The 19,878-nt window shown below is 40.7% G+C and overlaps 1 protein-coding gene across 5 annotated transcripts in view; it reads left to right on the plus strand.

Annotated features, from left to right (window-relative positions):
- The window catches only part of THUMPD2 (THUMP domain containing 2), a 35,799-nt gene extending 16,137 nt beyond the window's left edge, over positions 1 to 19,662 (plus strand). For 4 of the 5 annotated variants that reach the window (XM_030311238.1, XM_030311239.1, XM_030311240.1 and 1 more), the window contains 5 exons: positions 335 to 422; positions 7,431 to 7,502; positions 8,012 to 8,126; positions 15,831 to 15,939; positions 18,901 to 19,662. In XM_030311238.1, coding sequence (XP_030167098.1) covers positions 335 to 422; positions 7,431 to 7,502; positions 8,012 to 8,126; positions 15,831 to 15,939; positions 18,901 to 19,225 — 709 coding nt within the window. In that variant the 3' untranslated portion in view covers positions 19,226 to 19,662. The remainder of the gene's footprint in view (positions 1 to 334; positions 423 to 7,430; positions 7,503 to 8,011; positions 8,127 to 15,830; positions 15,940 to 18,900) is intronic. The other variant, XM_030311241.1, reaches the window with a different exon arrangement.
- Positions 19,663 to 19,878: the final 216 nt, after the last annotated feature.

Raw genomic sequence — 19,878 nt, forward strand, 5'->3', positions numbered from 1 at the left:
TGGGAAGACAGGGAAGTATATTAACACTTGAGAAATACTTCCCTTATATGTGATTAGATTTTTCTAAGTTAAATACCTAAGAGTTTAAATTTCAGTTGTCTTACAAATGTGCCTTTCTGAAATACCACACTGGCTGGTCAGACGAGGTGCCAATGAAAAAAGGGGTTTTTGTCATAAGGTTAAAATATTCTGTAACTTAGGGCAACTTAGTGTATGTTAGGTGAATATATAAGGAGGAGGTCACAGATACGACAGGTTAATCAGTTTGTTTATATCACACTTTTCTTTCACATACAGTAATATTGGGTACGTCATCAGGTTCTTTTCTTTGTAGGATTCCTTTGGCCAGCCGAGCTTACATCAAGACAGCAGGCCTGAGGTCTACCATAGCATGGGCACTGGCCTCTCTGGCTGAAATTCAGGTGAGGAAGTGTTTTCATCTTATGATAGCAAGGTCCTCTCTGTAATCAACTGATTGATGGGCATTTTGATTGCTTCTTTGTTTTTCCCTTCTTTTCATTTCTCTTTTTCTTCTACCCTTCTCTTTCTCTTGCCATTACACTTCTGAACTGCCACAGCGATATTTTTATATATTGTTGAACTTCTGAGAGTGTTTTGGCTATGAAAATGCTGAGTCCAAAGATAGCTGCGTTTTTATGATTTCTAATCTTTTATGTCACAATCATGTGGTCTGTAAAACCTCCACTTCTTAAAATTTAAGTTTTTCTCTGTGACCAAGATCTTGATAATTTTTGTAAATGTTCTGTGGACATAAGAAGGTAACTTTATTTTTTAGTCAACAAATGTCTGCTATATTAATGTTTTACTATCTGCACAATTCTGAAAGAGGTATTTCAAAATCTCATCATGTTAACCGTATTTGCATTTTTGCTAGTCGTCAGCTGTGGTCTAGTTTGGTATATGCACATTTATGACTTACTGCTTCATCAGGAATGGTGCCTTTTCATTGTCACATAAAGTTCTCTTTATCTTCATTAGTGAGTTTAAACTTAAATTTCATTGTGTCTTATTAATAGTTTTTTAGTCCTTTCTTTTTCTTTGCATTTGCTGCATTTCTTTGCCATTGCTTTATTTTCAGCTTTGCTTTCAGTATGTTTTTTTGTTTGTTTGTTTGTTTTTTGTTTTGTTTTTTATACGAATACCCAGCTCTGTTTTTATCCCATTCGATGGTCCCTGTCCTCCAGGGAGGGAATTCAGTGTTTATGACACACATTTGATTGTGTTCCTCCTATTTTACTCTGTTTACCACTTCTGACACTGTTTTTACTGGTTTGATCAAGTTACTTGGTAATCACTTCATTGCTCTCCTTGAGGTTGGAAATTATACTTTATTGTTCTGTTCCACTAATGGTTCAGGTTGCCAGCTCTCTTAATTAGACACGTGGGACTCTGCTGTTGCTTTAAAACAAGATATCAACTCTTTCCTGTGTCAGGACACTGTTTTTACCACCCAAATCCTCTAAGCTTACCCTCTTCCCTAGCACAGTATGAGGCCTCTCGAGTGCTTTTCTTCTCTTCTCCTGACCCCCCTTTATTCCTCCCTACAATGAGACCTTTGAAACGTTTTTGCACCCTTCCACTATCAGCCCCCAACTACTAGATTGTAGTAAATTATTTATCATGTGTAAGAATTTCCCTTGCAATACACCCCTTGTGTTTCAAAAGTTCTTATTTAGCACTTACATTACACAGCCTGTCCTTAGTCATTAAGGTATCACTGTGCACACACACACACACACACTTTTTCGTATAAGCAAAGACGTGTTCCAAGGTGTATCATTCCTCCCCACTGTTCTTCCCTGTTTGAGGTCTCTGCTCTGGTTTATTTGTCACTTGGTCAAAGTCTTTTCTTAGGCAATTTCTTCAAGTGTGGTGTCCAAGTAGTACATAGTCAGAAATTCCTATACAGCCTCAAATTTGTTTTTCATCCTGGGGTACAGACCCATCTCGGCTGGCTTTAAGAGTTGTGTCAGTCCCCTGCCCTCAGAGGTCTGTAGACGCTGTCCCCTTGTCATTTAGTTTCCTGTGTTCCAGGTGAGCAGTATGTGCCAGTAGGATTTCCTTTTCCTTTAGAGCTGCTTAGGGGCTTGTAAGACTTTTCTCTTTAATCCTCCAAAGTTTTGGAATATTAGCAGGATATACTTACATATGTGTGTTTTCTATTCAGCCCAAGCTGAGTTCTAATTCTGGTTACACCACTTCCTAGAAAACTTTGGGCAAGATATTTATATTTAACATCTGCGTGCCTCAGTTTCTCATTTGTGAGATGAAAATAACAATCTCCTAGGATCATGTGAGGATTAAGTGAATTAGCATGGATTAAATGGTTAGAACAGTGTGTGACATATAGGAGGTGTTTAAGTATTCGCTGTTGCTATGCCAGTAGTAAGTGTAATAATTACAAAAGTTATTGTTACTATTTCTCTGGCTCAGGCACTCTTTCTTTCATTATTTAATTATTATTGTCCCAGCTGTTTTGCTTTAGTGGCTTTTACCTTAAACTACTTTCTTTTCCTGCTTCCGAAATTATAAACACGTTAAGCCTCCTGGAGCTAGTCTCCCAAGTTGCCTATCCTCTCTCCAGAACATGGTTTCCGTCTTTCCATAGTTTGAGTCTACGTTTTGACTTATTCTTGAATGTTATATTCCAGGCTATAACAGGAGTCATAGAATTATGTTCTCCTTTATTCATTGGAATGTTTTAGCTTAAAAATCATTGTTTTTTAGCTTTGAAAAGTTTTGTGTGTGTACTACATCTGAATATCTCCAGAAGCCCTTACCTCTTTTCTTCAGATACTTATCTGTGTCCCGCAGGAGTTCTGTTTCATTAGATGTATGTTCAGATTGTTCTGTCTGTTTACTCTCTCACTACTGGTAGACCCCTACCCTTTAGATTTACCTTTTTTTTTTTGGCTCACTGGGAGTCAATTGTGGTTACTAAAATATTTGAAATGACTAAAATCCTAAAAGTGCTATAAGGCAAGTGGATCTGTGGCACTACCGGGCTTGGCAGTGGAAGGAGAATCTGTCAGCCGTGCTGAAAACTTTTTCTAGGTGAACACTTTTCTGTTCACTGGTCTCCCGGCAGATCTGTAGATCTCTGAAGACCAGGTTCTCCCCGGTTGCAGTGATTTCCCCGTCTGGGCTCCAGTGCTCGTCTCTAATCCCCCATCCAGCCTTGGCAAAGAGGCCCCATGGAGTTCCTTCTTCGAGGACCCAAACCAAGCCCAGGGCTTCTCTTGGCATTAGTTGCCTCTAGGTCTGAGCATCACTTGGGCTCAGGGGAAGTAAAGAGCTTGGAGGTGAGAGAAAAGAAGAAAGCTGCTTTAAGATTATCATGTTCCCAGAATCCATGATTTTCTTTGTTATTTGATTTTAATCTTTAGTCCAAATCTCTTTTAGTCTAAGGAGAGAGTTACCAAAACGCCAGTGATCTCACCACAGTTTATATAACAACATGTATATATATGTGTGTGTGTGTGTGTATTATATAAATATAAATTTATATAACCACCTAAAAATTTGAAATGTTACCTTTATTTTGATATAAACATCCATTTGTCCGAAAAGTAGAAAAGTAAATTAAATATATCCAAAGATGATGCTTGTTAAAATTTTCCCTTACTGTCAGTTTGCCTTGCCAGAACCGAGAGTAAGGAATGTTTCTCTAAATGTGACCACCAGCATCGGAATGTTAAAACATGTAAGAAGTTGCACAGCACAGTTGTTTTGGAGGAGTTTAGTCAAGACCCACAGTGTAAACAATCCCAGTACTCAGCCTTGATCCAGTCCCCTCTAGGGAGCATGGTACCCAGAGCAGTGCGTAGACAGCTCAACCTTGGGTAAGCCAGTGCTATTAGCAGTGGGATCTAAACACGAGGATGTTAGATATTTTTCATGTTTACCACACACTGTCCTCCTTCCTACATATCCTCAAAAGGAAGGGGCCCCTGGGTGGCTCAGTCAATTAAGCGTCCAACTCTTGATTTCAGCTCAGGTCATGATCTCGTGGTTTGTGGGTTTAAGCCCCACATCAGGCTCTGAGCTGACAGTGTAGAGCCTGTTTGGGATTCCCTCTCTCTCGCTGCCCCTTCCCCACTTGTGCTTTCTCTCTCAAAATAAATAAATAAAACAAAAAAATCCTAATAAGGAAAACCAAGTTCTGTAAGTTTTAGTTATTAATACAGAAATGCTTGTCTGCTTCTGCCTGTGTACCCAAATGTCACAGCAAGACAAGGTCCTATGATAACGTAAAGACATTTATAGATACTAAGGTCAGATTACCTCATTCAGCGAGGACCATGTTGGAGAGGGGAAGAGCACAGTGTTTGACACATATCAAGATCTTAATAAAAATTAGTTCTCATACCATTGTTATTTTTGACTAAATTTTTTTTTTTAATTTTTTTTTCAACTTTTTTTTTTTTTTTTTTTTTTTATTTTTGGGACAGAGAGAGACAGAGCATGAACGGGGGAGGGGCAGAGAGAGAGGGAGACACAGAATCGGAAACAGGCTCCAGGCTCCGAGCCATCAGCCCAGAGCCCGACGCGGGGCTCGAACTCACGGACCGCGAGATCGTGACCTGGCTGATGTCGGATGCTTAACCGACTGCGCCACCCAGGCGCCCCTATTTTTGACTAAATTTTAACTAAATTCTTTCTACTTGCCGCCCCTTCGTGGGGGCATCCATAGGATACTCTCCTTAGAATTTCCTGCTGGAGCTTTCCCTCTCCTGAACAACATTGTGCTTCTTTCCATTAGGTGTCCTCTGGCTCTGACCGAAACCTGGCTGTCCATTGAGGGCTCTGCTTCCTCTATAGACCTATCAAGGGACCAAGGGCCTGGAGGTGGTAGGTGTCCTGCTTGAGCCTCTCTGCTCTTCTGCCCAGAACCTCTCTGTGCCTTTGAAGCACGTGCCGGGAAGTTATCCCAGTCGTAGGCAGACCTCTCTTCTATCATTTCTAACAGAGTATGGGCCACTGTGCCTGTCATAGTTCTTTATGATGTCAGAATCCGCTCTGTAACCTGACCCTTTAGTCTCTTGGCTTCCCTACCTCTGACGATCTGCCCTGCTCAGATCCTGTACCTCATCGTGCCCAGAGGCTGAATCTCAATTTCAAGAATCCTGCTCTTAGCACCTTCCTCCTTCCCGTTCAGCTCCTCTGGTGTCCTGCCACACAGTTCCTTAGCCCCCGCAGGGGGTTAGTCATTTGCCCTCACCACCCTCCATCGCTCCTCACCCGTCCTCATCGCTGCTTCACGGCTTGGATTCTGCGTTCTACCATGACAGTCATTTCCTTGCCCACGCTTTTCACTCTCCCGCTCCTTATTTGACTTAAATACTGGAATCAGCAGAGAACGTCAGCGGGTTCTCCTCACTGAATCTACCAGCATGCTGGAACCTGCACCCACATGCTTTGCCTCATCGCCATCACAACAAGGGAGCTGTCCTTGTTTCACTCCAGTGCTTGGGGACTGGACTCCATCACCTCGTGCCCACTCGAGGACTTTCTCTCTGCTGCGCATGCCCATCAGCACATATACTTGATTTAGTATCTTGTGATTTAAGAAAATAGCCCTTTCCTGAACCCACATGCTCTTTCTCTGCTTCCCTTTACAGAAAAACTCTTAAAAATAGTTGTCCATATTTGGTGTCGCCACTTCCTCCCATCCCCTGTCTCCTGTGCCCGCTTCCGTCAGGCTGTCATCACCAACACGCCACTGACACTGCTCATCACACTTACCTGTTAGCACTTTGATACTGTCATCACTCTCCTTGTTGAAACATGTTTCTCCACTTTTTTTGGAACACCGCTCTGGCTCTCCTCCTACATCAGTATGTGCTGCTGTCAGTATGCAAGGCTGAATCTTCATCTACCAACATCTATACTTAGGAGATCACCAGGGTCCAACCCATAGACTTTTCTTTTTTAACTTCTCTCACATTCTCGATGACTCATGTAGTTCTGATGCTTTAAATATCATTTATGACTAACACAGAGTGTTCCCAACTTCATGTCTGTAGCCTGAACCTCTCCCCTGAACTCCAGACCCATATGTTCAACAAATCACTTGACATCCATACTTGCTCTAAGAGGCATCTCAAAATTTAACCTGTCCAGAACCGTACTCCTGTCTCCTTCAAAGCTTCTCCTCCCCATCTCTTCCCATCTCAGTAACAGGGAAGTCCATTCTTCCAGTTGCTCAGGTCAAAACCCTTAGTCATTTCCAACTATTGTCATTCTTTAACATTCCACATCCAGTCCATCCCATTGGCTCCACCTTTAAAATATATCTAGAATGTAACCACTTCTCATCACTTGTACCAATACCACTCTTAATTCAAGTCAACATCATCTCTTGCTGGTGTCCCCTAACTAGCCTCCCTTTTAACACTCTTCCCCTTCTCTGGTCCATTCTCAGCAGAGCAGCCAGAGTGAGCCCTTTGAAGTGTAATGTCCTGTTACTCCTCTGCTCAGATCCTTCCAGTCGTTTCCCATTCTTCAGAAGGCAACCAGAATCCTTACGGTACCTACAAGATGTGAAGTAATGAGACATCCCTCCCCCAGAACGGGAAAAATTAGTTTTTTCTCCAAATTTCCCGTTTTCCCAGGCACAAGTAGGATTACACTTTCTTCGCCCCTTCAAATTGCGTGTGTCATGTGACTGACATGCTTTAGCCCGTTAAGTGTTGGTGGAAGTAATGTGTCTCATTTCTAGATGGCATCTTTAGGAAAGTACACGATTTGTCATGCTTCTTTTTCCCCTCTGATGGCAGTGCTCTGGATGGTGACCACTTCATGAGTTTGGCTTCCAGAAGCCCCAGATGTCCTTCTGTGGAGATGTAGCATTAGCTATGTGTTGTTTTCAACCTCTGAGATTTGGGGATTGTTACTACGTGCGGCATAACCCAGTCCATCTTTTTTTTATATATATATTTATTTATTTTTGAGAGAGAGAGACAGAATGTGAGTGGGGCAGGGGCAGAGAGAGAGGGAGACACAGAATCTGAATCAGGCTCCAGTCTCTGAGCCTTCTGCACAGAGCCTGACACGGGGCTCAAACCTACAGACCGCAAGATCATGACCTGAGCTGAAGTCGCGACGCTTAAACGACTGAGCCACCCGGGCGCCCCATAACCCAGTCCATCTTGACGGAATAGCCTATCCCTAATGTGAACACCACATTTTCCATCTCACTCACTGTGCTTTGGCCACACCAGTGACCTTCCTAATCTTCATACATGTGGAGCATACACCTACCTTGTGGCTTTGACCACCTGAAATTCCTAATAAAGTGTAAAAAGGAATCTCTGCTCTTGAAATGTTGATTCCTCAAGTTTTAGGTTTCTTTTATAATATATATTATGATAGACTGAATAATAACAAATCAGTATTTCTGTCTGCAGGCTGGTGCGTTTGTTTTAGATCCAATGTGTGGACTCGGAACAATACTTTTGGAAGCTGCTAAAGAATGGCCCGTAAGTACTCACGTTTGGTAAATCAAGCAGTATGTTTAATCATTATATGTATTTTCACTGACCAGTTATTTATAAGTAGATTGTCTATTCAGGAGTATTAGTTTTGACTACATGAGTTGCTATGTACTATTGTCAAAATGGATTATGAAGGGTTAATTAAATCACTGTTTCATTTCTTAAACAACTATTTAGGAAATCGTATTTTAGGGAATTTAGGAAAATGTGAGCAATTTCAATAACTAGTCATGGCAGATTATGATAATCCCCAAATTCTTTAGGCATTTGTTACTGGAAAATATACTAACAGTTTCTAAAAATTAACAAAAACTTCTAATTTTTTACTATTGAATATCATTTTAAAGAAATACTACAAATTTCTTTTAACCTGAATTAAGAAATCTATTAAATTCATTTTCATTTATTGGAGAAAAAGCAAGTAGGTTTTCTTAACTATGTAAAATGTCTGATAGTCTTATTTATACTTAAAATATGAATTTCTTTCCTCATAGGATGTATATTATGTGGGTGCTGATGTCAGTGACTCACAGTTACTAGGTGCATATGACAATCTGAAAGCTGCAGGCCTTAAGAATAAAATTGAGTTACTTCAAGTTTCTGTTATAGGTAAGATATAAAAAATGCAAACATTTGGGAAAATGAACATATGTAAATATACTTAGAATCATAATATTAAACAAAATTCACTTTCCATATGTAAATGTTTCCATATGTTGAATTCTTTGGGGCTAATACTTGGTTGATTTCCAATACTATAATTATAACTTTTGTCTCAAAAGGTTATTAGTACCAACATTTATATAGTATCCCTAAGCATTTAAGTGAAAGGCCCTTTTTTTTTTTTTAATGTTTAGTTGATTTTGAAAGAAAGAGAGACAGAGTGTGATCAGAGGAAGGGCAGAGAGAGAGGGAGACACAGAATCCAAAGCAGGCTCTAGGCTCTGAGCCATCAGCACAGAGCCCAATGCAGGGATCCAAACCACAAACCACGAGATCATGACCTGAGCCAGAGTTGGACACTTAACCAGGTGGCCCACAAGTGCCTTTTTAAGATGTGTTTGTTGTATGTGAACTGTTCTCATATCATAACCACAGACCACTTAATATAGGGATAAAATAAAGAGGACAGAATCATCATCATCATCATCACCTTCTTTGGATTTCTTTCAGATAAACTGAAATGTTCTGAATTATCTTATCTTTCTCTTGCCTCACCTTGGACAGTAGTCCTGTGGTATATAGGAATGAGATAACCAGCCATCCCTGTCTGCTAAACCAATACTTCCAGGGCTGAAACTAGGCAAGTCTGGGGCAAACCAGGATAGTTGGTCACCCTATGAGGTAGAGGGAAACCTGTTGGGGAATCAGCAGTGACAAACAGACTAGGAATCAACTCTACTGAGTCCAATCAAAATAATATTTCCCTAAGACCCATCCATCTAAAATGGTGTTTAGACCATTTTAGACAAGACTTACATTCCTTATTTTCTCCCCTTCCCTTAGTACATCTTTCTCCCTTAGAAACGAGCATATTTAATTCCCAACTAAGAAAATGGCATTCTCTTAGTAGATGGTCCCAGTGTTAAACCTATAATCTGGAGGAACAAAATAATTGTTTAGAAATTTTTTAATGTGAGGGTGCCTGGGTGGCTCAGTCGCTTGAGCGTCCGACTTCGGCTCAGGTCATGATCTTGTGTTCTGTGAGTTCAAGCTGCACGTCGGGCTCTGTGCTGACGGCTCAGAGCCTGGAGCCTGCTTCTGATTCTGTGTCTCCCTCTCTCTCTGCCCCTCCCCCACTCATGCTCTGTCTCTCTCTGTCTCAGAAATAAATAAACATTAAAAAAAAATTTTTTTAAAGAAATTTTTTAATGTAGTGGAGGAATAATAGAGTATCAAGAAGAAGATATTAGGGTAACTATGGGTAAGAACATAGTAAAGCAGCCCCAGAGGAGAAGGTGTATTGGGGTTTTGGGGTTTTTTTTTTTTTTTTTTAATTTTTTAAAATATAATTTATTGTGAAATTGGCTGACATACAATGTGTACAGTGTGCTCTTGGTTTTGGGGGTGGATTCCGATGATTCATTGCTTACATACAACACCCAATGCTCATCCCAAAAAAATGGTATATTGTTGATTGAGATCTCAGAGTTGTTTGCTGCCAACGACTGTTTTTCAACCTTTCTGTCGAGGTTTTTAATGGGATAAGACGCAGGTTTCCAGAGGAAACTAAGGGGTGATGAAGCCGAAATCAGCTTTCATGAACTCTAATTTCTTTCAGAAAGCTATTTGGGGGAGGGGGGTACTTGCAAGAGGACTGGACTGGCTTCATCAGCTGTTGCAGCGCGGTGGTTTTTCAAACCCTTTACTATCTCCTGAGCCTCGGGCGCGTTGGGAAGGAAGTACTGAGCTGTCCGTCTGTCCTCTGCCACAACTCCATTTTTATATGTTTTCATGTGGGGGGCTTTTCCCACAAGATTTCACTTTAAAAACAAGCAAAAGGCACAGTTGTCTTAAAAATAATAATAAAAGGGGGCGCCTGGGTGGCTCAGTCGGTTGTGCGTCCGACTTCAGCTCAGGTCACGATCTCGCGGTCCGTGAGTTCGAGCCCCGCGTCGGGCTCTGGGCTGATGGCTCGGAGCCTGGAGCCTGCTTCCGATTCTGTGTCTCCCTCTCTCTCTGCCCCTCCCCCGTTCATGCTCTGTCTCTCTCTGTCTCAAAAATAAATAAACGTAAAAAAATAATAATAATAATAATAAAAGTGTTAAAAACAACGTTCTCTATGGCACCAAGGAGTCAAATAAATTGTAGTTTTTGGAAGGATCAGTCTAACTGCCATGTCAAGAATAGACTACAGCAGGGAGGATGGAAAACGGGAAACAAAGAAACTAAGTACAGGATGGAAACAGGAAACAAAGAAACTAAGTACAGGCTAGTGCAATAATCTGGTAAGAAATGATGGTGGCTTGGCCCAAAGTGCTATTCGTGGGGGTGTTGAGAAGAGGTCAGATACATAATTTTTGAAGGTGGAGTGAGCAGGATGTGTTGTTGGATTGAATGTGGCATGTGAAAGAACAAGAGTGACGACCTAAGCAGCTGGAGGGTGGGGTGGCCACCCTCGGAGTTGGGGAAAACTGCTGGGGAACCAGTTGGAGTTTTGGAACCTGTTTAAATTCCACGTGATCACTAGGCACCTAGGGGAGAAGATGTCAGGTTAGTAGCCCCACCCCCAGATCTGGAGTTTAGGGGAGAGGTGAGGCATCAGCAGCATAGTAACGTTTAAATCCAGGAGATCACCTCGGGAATGAGGATAAATAGAGAAGGGAAAGCACTTGGGAATAGAAGTTGTGCGTGGTTTCTCCACGCCAGCTGCTGCTGTAAGTGCACATTTCCCTAAACCATTGTCAAGACGAGGTATTATCATTTTATTGCAGTTTTTTTAAACTGCAAATTTGATACATTTTTCAGACTTACTTTTCCTTAATTACTAGTGAGATAAAACATTTTTCACATTACGTCATTTGTAGATTTTTCTTTTGCAAATTAATTGTTTTCAGGGTAACACTCTGGAGGAAAGAATAAACCATCTATTTTAAATTGTTTCATCATCCTAACCTTTTAATGTTAAATTTGAGTCTAGAGGGAACCATATATATCTTGTGTGCAAAGGGGCCAATATTAACTAATAATTCGCCCTTCATAACACATCTCTGCTTGAGAGGTGGAATTGTAGCTGGATCCAAGTGTTTATTTTTCTTCGCTAATTTGGTTTTACGTTTCAAAGCTTTAATCGTAAACACAACTTAGAGTGGGGAGACCCATGAATTGTTCGACGTTCACAGGTGTGAGGATTTCACATCTTTTTGCTATAGTAAGTAAGCGCATGTAAAGACTTCAGAATCAAACAGACCAAGTATAAATCCTGGCTCCACCATTGTTTCTTTACTCTGTGGCCTTCAGCAATATCCTGGACCTCTGTATTTTATCATCTAGAGTCTGAAAGTAATCCCTGCTTCATAGAGCCTGTGGTGAGGATTTATCACATAAGCACACAGAGCACATCGCCTAACACGCAGCATGATTAAGGACCTCTGTAAACATGGAGATGTCTGGGAAGTTAGTAATATTCCCGTTGTGATTTGTTTCTGCAGAATCACTATCTTTGTTCTCTTTGTGAGCTTTGATGACTATATCTTTTCTACCTTTTTAGTAACTTTCACCTTACAACTTTCTACTAGTATAAAAAGAGATGATCCTTTAATATGCAGGAATTGCATGTGTTTATTCCTAAGTTTTACTTATGAAAGTTTGGAACCAAATGAGTATTATGTTGCAGGCTATCTTAGGAACTAATTAGTCATTGGCTAGGCTTTGTTTTCTGTTAATCTACAGATACATATACATTCCTAGGATAAGATGGAGAGCTGTAATATATACAAATTTGAGCAAAAGAAACACGTATATAAATTAATTAAAATGACAAAATTGTTGACAGGTGAGAAAAGGAATGTTTTCACTCCTTTCAGTTAGATATTCTATAGCCTGTCACACATTACTTCAGTGAGAATTTATAACAAGCTTATTGCCAACAACTGTGCTTTGTTCTTAGGTGTTATTCATTTCCACCCTTGTAGGAATAAGACATGCTTTTTCAGTACACCCACAAGCTGCCCGTAATGTAGTGGCTGCATTTTCTTTCATATCAGTGTGTTTTTCTCTAATTCCTCTCCTGCCCTTGCTGGCCTGGGCCCTGGTGTTCCATCCACATGTCTTGTGGCCTGTGCCGAATTTTGCAAGATTCATGAAGCTGCCAGGCTCCGTGTTTGGGAAATCAGAAGGAAATGTGGGAAGTGATGAGTTAGGTGTATGTGAAGTATGTGGAAATAGGGGATAAGAAGCCTACTATATTGAGTGTTTTCTTTGGTACAGTGGCCTTACAGTTTATTGTATGGTATCCTTTCTTATTGTTTGGCAACACTCGTATTCTGAAACAAAGTTTTTCAGCATTAATAAGTTCTTAAAAGCATATGTTTAATGAAAAAGTGAATACAGAGTTGTCATTTTGTAAGAAAGCTGATGAACACATATCTTAAGTAAAATGTTTGTTGACATTTATCATCCGCTGGGAGGGCCATGGTGATATCACTGACCAAATGAAATAGATCTGTGTATAGAAGTGTGTAGCATTTATTTCAAAACATTGCAGGTATTTTAAGGGGACAGAGCCCAAAGACAGCCATTTATCAAATGCAGCTAAAGAAAACGCATTTAACTATCACTCTGTAAAGCATGACTTTTCATTTAGATCAAATGACTATTCGAAATTAATTTTGCTCATCTTCAATACCAAGTTTTCTTATGTACATGAACAAAATGAAGCTATAGCTATTAATTTGTTGGTTCCATTAGTAGAAGACCTTTGCAGACAGTTAAACGTTGCCAGTTTTGTTTCAGGGTTATCAGATGCTTTGAAAAAGAAAATCCATAGGGGTACCTGGGTGGCTCAGTTGGTTAAGCATCCGACTTTGGCTCGGATCGGGCTCTCTGCTGTCAGCGCAGAGCCTGCTTCGGATCCTCTGTCCCCCTGCCTCTGTCTCTGCCCCTTCTCTGTGCACGTTTGCTGTCTCTCAAAATAAACATTTAAAAATAAATAAATAAGGGCGCCTGGGTGGCTCAGTCGGTTAAGCATCCAGCTCTTGGTTTCGGCTCAGGTCACAATCTCATGGTCTCATGAGTTCGGGCCTCATGTTGGGCTCCACATCAGGCTTTGCACTGGCTGTGTAGCCTGCTTGGGATTCTCTCTCTCCCTCTCTTTTAGCCCCTGTCCCATTCACACTGTCTTTGTCTTTCTCAAAACAAACAAACAAACAAATAAATAAATAAACTTTAAAATAAATGAATGCACAAAAAGATATCCTGAAGGCTCTTAAAACCTATTGGAAGACAATATATTAGAGCCATAATTCTGAGTTTTAAGCAGTTCTTACCCATTTTTCTTCTGGCAAGAGGGAGAAATAGAGCAGTTCTTTTGTTCAAGATACACCAGTATTTTACATTTTTTTCATGTTCTTGAGTCATCCTGCAGAGTCATACAAAAGGGATGAGTTTTATATATTTGTTTTGAGCTATGTTTCTATTTCAGAATCTTATCTCCTTAGCTACAAGCAAACTCTTTGTTCACAGGCCGTTCAAGGCATTTAATAATTTAAAAGATTTAATGTGTTGAAAATTATGGGTCAGGTGTTCATGATTTCAGGAGTTTCCTCATCAGAAACTCAGGAGGTAAGGCCAACGGTCTGTGTTCTACCAACCCTCCAGTCAGTTCTGATACACACTACATAGTAGGTTTGGGATGAAGGGAGCAAGACTTTGCACTTATGGTTCCCAGGAGATTCTGATTCTGCCGGTGTCTCCTGGGGATGCTGCGCAGGAGGGATGGCTGCAGCCTTGAGAACCGCTGCTGGAGGAAGAGCAGGAAAGAGGCCCACCTGGAAGCGGTGGCCCTGCTGGGCATTTGAGGAGCCGTGAGAAGGATTCTGCAGAGCTGCTTTGAGGGATTCTGGCCCGCCGGTCTCCACCTGGCCGTCATCTGCCTGTACACCCAGAGAGGACATTGTACATAATCACCACAGTCATCGAGTGCTCACTGGGTGCCAGGCACTGTCCTGAGTGCTTTCCATAAGTGACCTCACTTGTTAGGACCCTGAGATAGGTACCCTTACCTCACTTTACAGACGAGGAAACTAAAGCAGTCATTTCCCGAAGTCCCACTGCTGGTTAGTGGCAGAGCCAGATGCAAGCCGTCTAATAGCAGGGCCTGCCCGCGCTCTCAGACACATCAGCAAAAACTTGTGTTATGCTCTATTGTAAGATAGCATCGCTTAGTTCTAGAACTTTTTGAAAAAAATTATTCCATTTAAGTTTATTCCTTCAACTTCTAAAATTATTTAAAGCAGTTTAGCAAATTATATAATACAGAGTAGGAAAGTTGCAAATAAAAATAGAGACTGACAGAAGAAAAAAAATGTTACCAAACCTGACCAAACTGGGCAGCTTGTGTGTGTGTGTGTGTGTGTGTGTGTGTGTGTGTGTATGAATGCAAAAGAAAGATGTGGACTCAAACTCTAGAGTCAACTACTGCATGGTTTCTCCGGTATAAAACATCTGATAACCATGATTGCCTTCACAGTACATTTACCTTGAGTAGCCCTGCATAAAGTATAGAAACGGTATTTAAATGTACGTGTCCGGTAGCAACATCCTAAAACTAAGTGCATGAAGCTAAAATATGACCTGGAAAAAAAAAGAATTCATGTCTAGCTTTAAAAGAATATTATCCTGAGACTTTTCTTCTGACGGCCTATTATTTTTCTACTAATCTCAAGTAAGGGTTAGAACTAGGAAAGATCATCAAGTGTTCCTTAGACTTTCCCCGATAATGGGATTTTTTGTTTTGTTTTTAAATTTCCAGCCAACAAAAATGTATATGGTATTTAGAAGAGCAAAGGTTATTTAAATTGTATTCTGTTCTTACAGAGTTAAATGCTATTCAAAAAACGAAAATTGGGACATCTACCTTATGAATATACAACTAATTTACATGATGGGTGGGAAGTAAAATAAGTAGAAAGTGAAAAGTACACTCAGAAAATGTGGAAGTTAAGATTATGTGTATGACCTGGGAAGCTAATTTCTGAGAAATGTAAAGATGAGAAAAAAGTTCAGATTCAGTAATCAAATACTACATTTAATTTTGTTTAGTAATAATGTTCATTTTGTTGATTATTTGTTTTTTAGCCTTTTCTCTAGCCTTAGGATTTATGTCAATGTTCTTAACCTTTGGGTCTCCTTTAAAATTTCAGTGAAAGCTAAGATCATCTCCCTTTTAAAAACACACAGATATACACATGCAAAATTTTATATGTAAGTATGAAGAAGGAAATGAAAGAGCATATAATTTGTAAAAGTTTTTTCTAGACAATTTAATGTGTTTCTTCTTGGATCTGGCAACTTTGTATTCATGTAATATGTTTAGAGAATTCAATTTTCTGATTAATTTAATATTTTGCTTAACTCATGTCATATTTTATCATAACAGAAAAACCAATTTTCAAAGAACAGAATCTAATAACTTTACCATTTATTTTTTAGTTGAAAAGCCTCTCGGGAACTTATAATTTCTTGGAGACAATGTTAGCAACCCTAAATTGTACTTAATATGCAAAAATAATTCTCCATACTTCAGTTTTCTCATATTTAGGTTGTAAATATTTGAACTTAATGTAACGGGTTTCTCTGGTTTTTGTGTTTCAGACTTGCCATTGCCTTCAGAAAGTGTCGATGTTATTATTTCTGACATTCCATTTGGGAAAAAGTTTAAGTTAGGGGAAGACATCAAAAGCATTCTACAAGAAATGGAGAGGTAAGTTTTGAGTTTATTTTCATGATTTTTGAGTTATTGGTCATTTAACTGAAATATATCCTAGTTCTTCAGCTAAGATTTGATTGCATTTTAGTAATTTCCCAGAGTTTTTGTACTTAAATTTTCTAAGGTTTCAAATCAGAAGGTTATCATTGAAATAGTTATTCTGTATCATCTTATACTATATTAAGTTTTATTCCAAAAAAGATACTGAGTTTTCATTATTGGCTAAAATTCGAGTATCTGGATTAGTGACCTATATTTTAATCACTGAGGTAGGTAATTTACATATTATAAACCTCACCAAAACCCTGCCTCCTAATGTGTTAATCGGCCACACTTTACAAATGAGAAACTGGGACCCGGAAAGATGAACTTTCTCAAGATCACAGCTACTAAGCCCCACAACAAAATTCACATGAGGAGCATTCAGTATCATAGAGAGGCTACAACACTGCTGATTGTAAAATGAAAATTTAGAGGTGTTATTCATGTCAGGGTGTCTAAGGTTGGCCTCAGGGAATATAATTCAGGGAAAGTATTTCTTTGAGAAGTTCAAACAGTGAAGCCTGAATATATATTTTTCTGATCATTTAAGCTGGTAAAGGAGAGAACCTAGAACACATGGAGGAATAAATAGATATGACCAAGAAGTCAATTCATTAAATTGTCTCAGTTGGACATTTGATAGAGCAAGACAATGTAAATGGTCAAGAACCTGTATATAAATAATGTCACCAATAGAAAAAATGAGCCATGGGTTTTGGATGGAGAAAATTCAGTGTCAAGGCTGACATTCTGTAGGGAAAATTAAAGACTTAACTTTATATGAAGACTTGACATGAAGTCTAAGTCCAACTAAGAACCGTCTCACCTCCATCTGGTGAACTGGATGCTCCACACTTTTTTTGGATTATCTTATTTCCAAGCAACTTCCCCTGTCACACAGTTACCTGACCTGAGATCTCTTTCTGGGCACCACCTATAATTCAGGCCTGCACTCCCTTCTGCCTGATAACACCTTCCCCTCAAGCAGATTTTGCAACCCTGACTTCATATTAAAATCATTTCAGGGGCTTTTGAAAAACAGTGATGCTCATTCTCCACCTCTCCAGTTTAATGGGTCTAGAGTAGAACGTGGGTGTATTTCTTAACCACTCCCAAGGTGATTCTGTCCTGCAGCCTGTGTTAATAACCGCAGCCTTTGTGCCCAGTGGGTAATTCACCAGCCACACTATTAAGCCAACTCATAGTGAAATACTAATATGTGTAAGCAGTGACTTATATTTAACCTGAAACTTCCCAGAAGATATTCAAGATTCCCCCCATAATTTCAATGCCTCAGTAGGATCAGTTGAAAAGTGTATGTATTTGAACATAAGGAACTCCTATGACCACGCTTCCTTGACACCTGCCCACAGCCTTTATGGTTTGATTTTTCAGTTTTTATAGTTGGAGGTTTTATATAGGCAGTGGAGCCTGATATAGTGGAGTTCGGAGACAAACTTGTCTTGATTCACTGATTTTTTAGATGAGGGAAAGCTACTTAAGCTCCTGATATCTTTGTTGGGTGTGGGGGAGATTCCCTTTAACTCTTGACCCTCTAGCTGTCACCTTGTCTCCTTACCCATACAACCAAACTTACTGAAAGAAGAGTCTACACTTGACATCTCTGCTTCCTCACCTTCCAGTCCCCCTTCGATTCTGGCAGACCAGCATTTTCTCGTGTCCTCAACTAGGATTGCTGTCCTCAGGTTCACCGAGGACCTCTTGTAATCCTAGTCACCTGTTCATCCTGTAGCATTAGACGCTGTGGAGACCATTCCCATCCTGAAAGTGTGCACCTTTCGCTTCCATGCCATCACTGTTGTCCAGACTTTCTCCCGGGATTTTGTTCCATGGCCCGTCCCTCCTCTCTCCTTCCTTAACTGTGAAGCCTCTGTTCCTGGGCCCTTTTTCTCTTCTCACGCTAACCTGCCTCCCCAGGTGATGTCATTCACCATCACAGCTATATCTACCGTGTGCTATTGACAGCTCCGAAATCTCTACCTGGAGCCCTGGTCTCATCGCCTCCAGGCTGTATATCCAACTGTGGATTGGAGCTCACGTTGCCCTGTTCCTGAGGTCCCTCAGCATATTCCAGACAGCCCTCTTTTCCTCCCTCCTCCTCCCACCCCTCTGATTCACCCTCACGCTGAATTTCTTTCAGTGCCTCCTCCTCCTCACTTCTTCCTTTCTGCTGCTTTTCTGCCTCCAGCTCCCTGCCTCGCTCCAGCCCCTCGCTGTCACTTGGCCTGGCTTGGTCCCGCTTGTCCTTAACTCACGGTGCACGTTTGGGACCCAGCTCATGTGTTCCCAGGGGACCTCGTACTTGCCTGGAGGGTGGCATCGCCAGCCTCTGTAACTCTCCACTTGCCTCTCTCCCGCTTTCAGTAATCTCTTTAGCAACTCCGAGGACTGTGGTTGGGCATCACTTTTTCCACACACAAGTGCTCTGCAGAATTTGGTCAAGTGATTGAGCAGTTCTCAACAGGCTGACATTCTGAGGCCTCCCCTTTTCCCTTTCTGAGCTTCCCCGTTGTCATTCCTTTGTCCACGTCCTCACTCTTTCCGGTGCCTTTCTTCTGCCATCAGCCTAGTGTATGCTGATTCTATAGGATTCTTTCATCCGCCTTTTCCTTTGTACAATCACTTATTAGAATGTGACTATGAATTACTTTGAGGCTTGCCTTTTAAGTAGAGTAAAAATAGATAATTAAAGCAGATTTGTGCTCATGATTCCATAATTACTATAATGAATATGCATTATGGAAGATACTACCTAATTATCAAAATCCTTGTGTTTAAATAGATAAAATTAAATTTCAAATTAAAAACCCCAAATATTTTAAATAAAGTGGGATTGTTTGTTGTCTAAAAAGAAAGAAGTACTCATACCAATTACCATTTTTTTTGTCACAGGGTGCTTCACGTTGGCGGAGCCATTGTATTGTTGCTTAGCGAAGAGCACCACAGGCGCCTTAAAGATGGCGAACAGAGCAGCATCCCTTTGAATTCCGAGGGCAGCCACACAGGTGAACCTTCAATCAAAAAGTGCTTGAAGCCTGGAGGAAAAACTGGCACATCAGAGACAGTGTCATCTTCATTCGAAGCCAGTAGCCAGGAGTGCTTAGACAAAACACCACCCTTTGGCTCTTTAGTGCCAGTGGAATGCCACAAAGTTAGCCTTGGGAGAACAGATGCATTCATATGCAAATATAGGAAGTTGCACTCTTTGGGACTCTAGCAGCCTCGCTACTGCAAGCCGGTTCGAGTCCTCGCGTGTCAGCCAGCCGTACAGCCGCGAAGGTAGTTGTCATAGGATCTTGATGGGGCCACAGAGTTCCAGGGAAGCAGACTCCCCTGGGGTCAGGAGGCATGGCTGCTGGACGAGTTCCAGCTTCATCCTGGAAAGAGCTGAAAGTTGCCAAAGACCTGTGAATGAATACTCCTACTAAAGAACTCTCAAACTTTGAATTCTGTTGGAATGTGAGGAGTTGTGCCCCGCCTGCAGTTTCTGAGAAGGAGCTGCAACTTGGAACACAAATTTTCAGAGGTTCACATAAAGTATATTGCACTCATCACAAGGTTGATGATATTTTAACTATCAGAGTTTTTAAAAAAAAATTTTTTTTTTAACATTTCTATTTATTTTTGAGAGACAGAGAGAGAGCAAGGGAGACACAGAATCCAAAGCAGGCTCCAGGCTTTGAGCTGACAGCACGGAGCCCGATGCGGGGCACTCACCAACCGTGAGATCATGACCTGAGCCGAAGTCGGATGCCTAACTGACTGAGCCACTCAGGCGCCCCCAACTATCAAAGTTTTTTAAATGTGGAAACTTTGATATGTTACTTCTTTTGATATTAAACTTGATTTTTAAGCCGGTAATTTTCTTCT

This window comes from Lynx canadensis, chromosome A3 (assembly GCF_007474595.2).
Source record: "Lynx canadensis isolate LIC74 chromosome A3, mLynCan4.pri.v2, whole genome shotgun sequence".
In the NCBI taxonomy this organism is placed as follows: Eukaryota; Metazoa; Chordata; class Mammalia; order Carnivora; family Felidae; genus Lynx; species Lynx canadensis.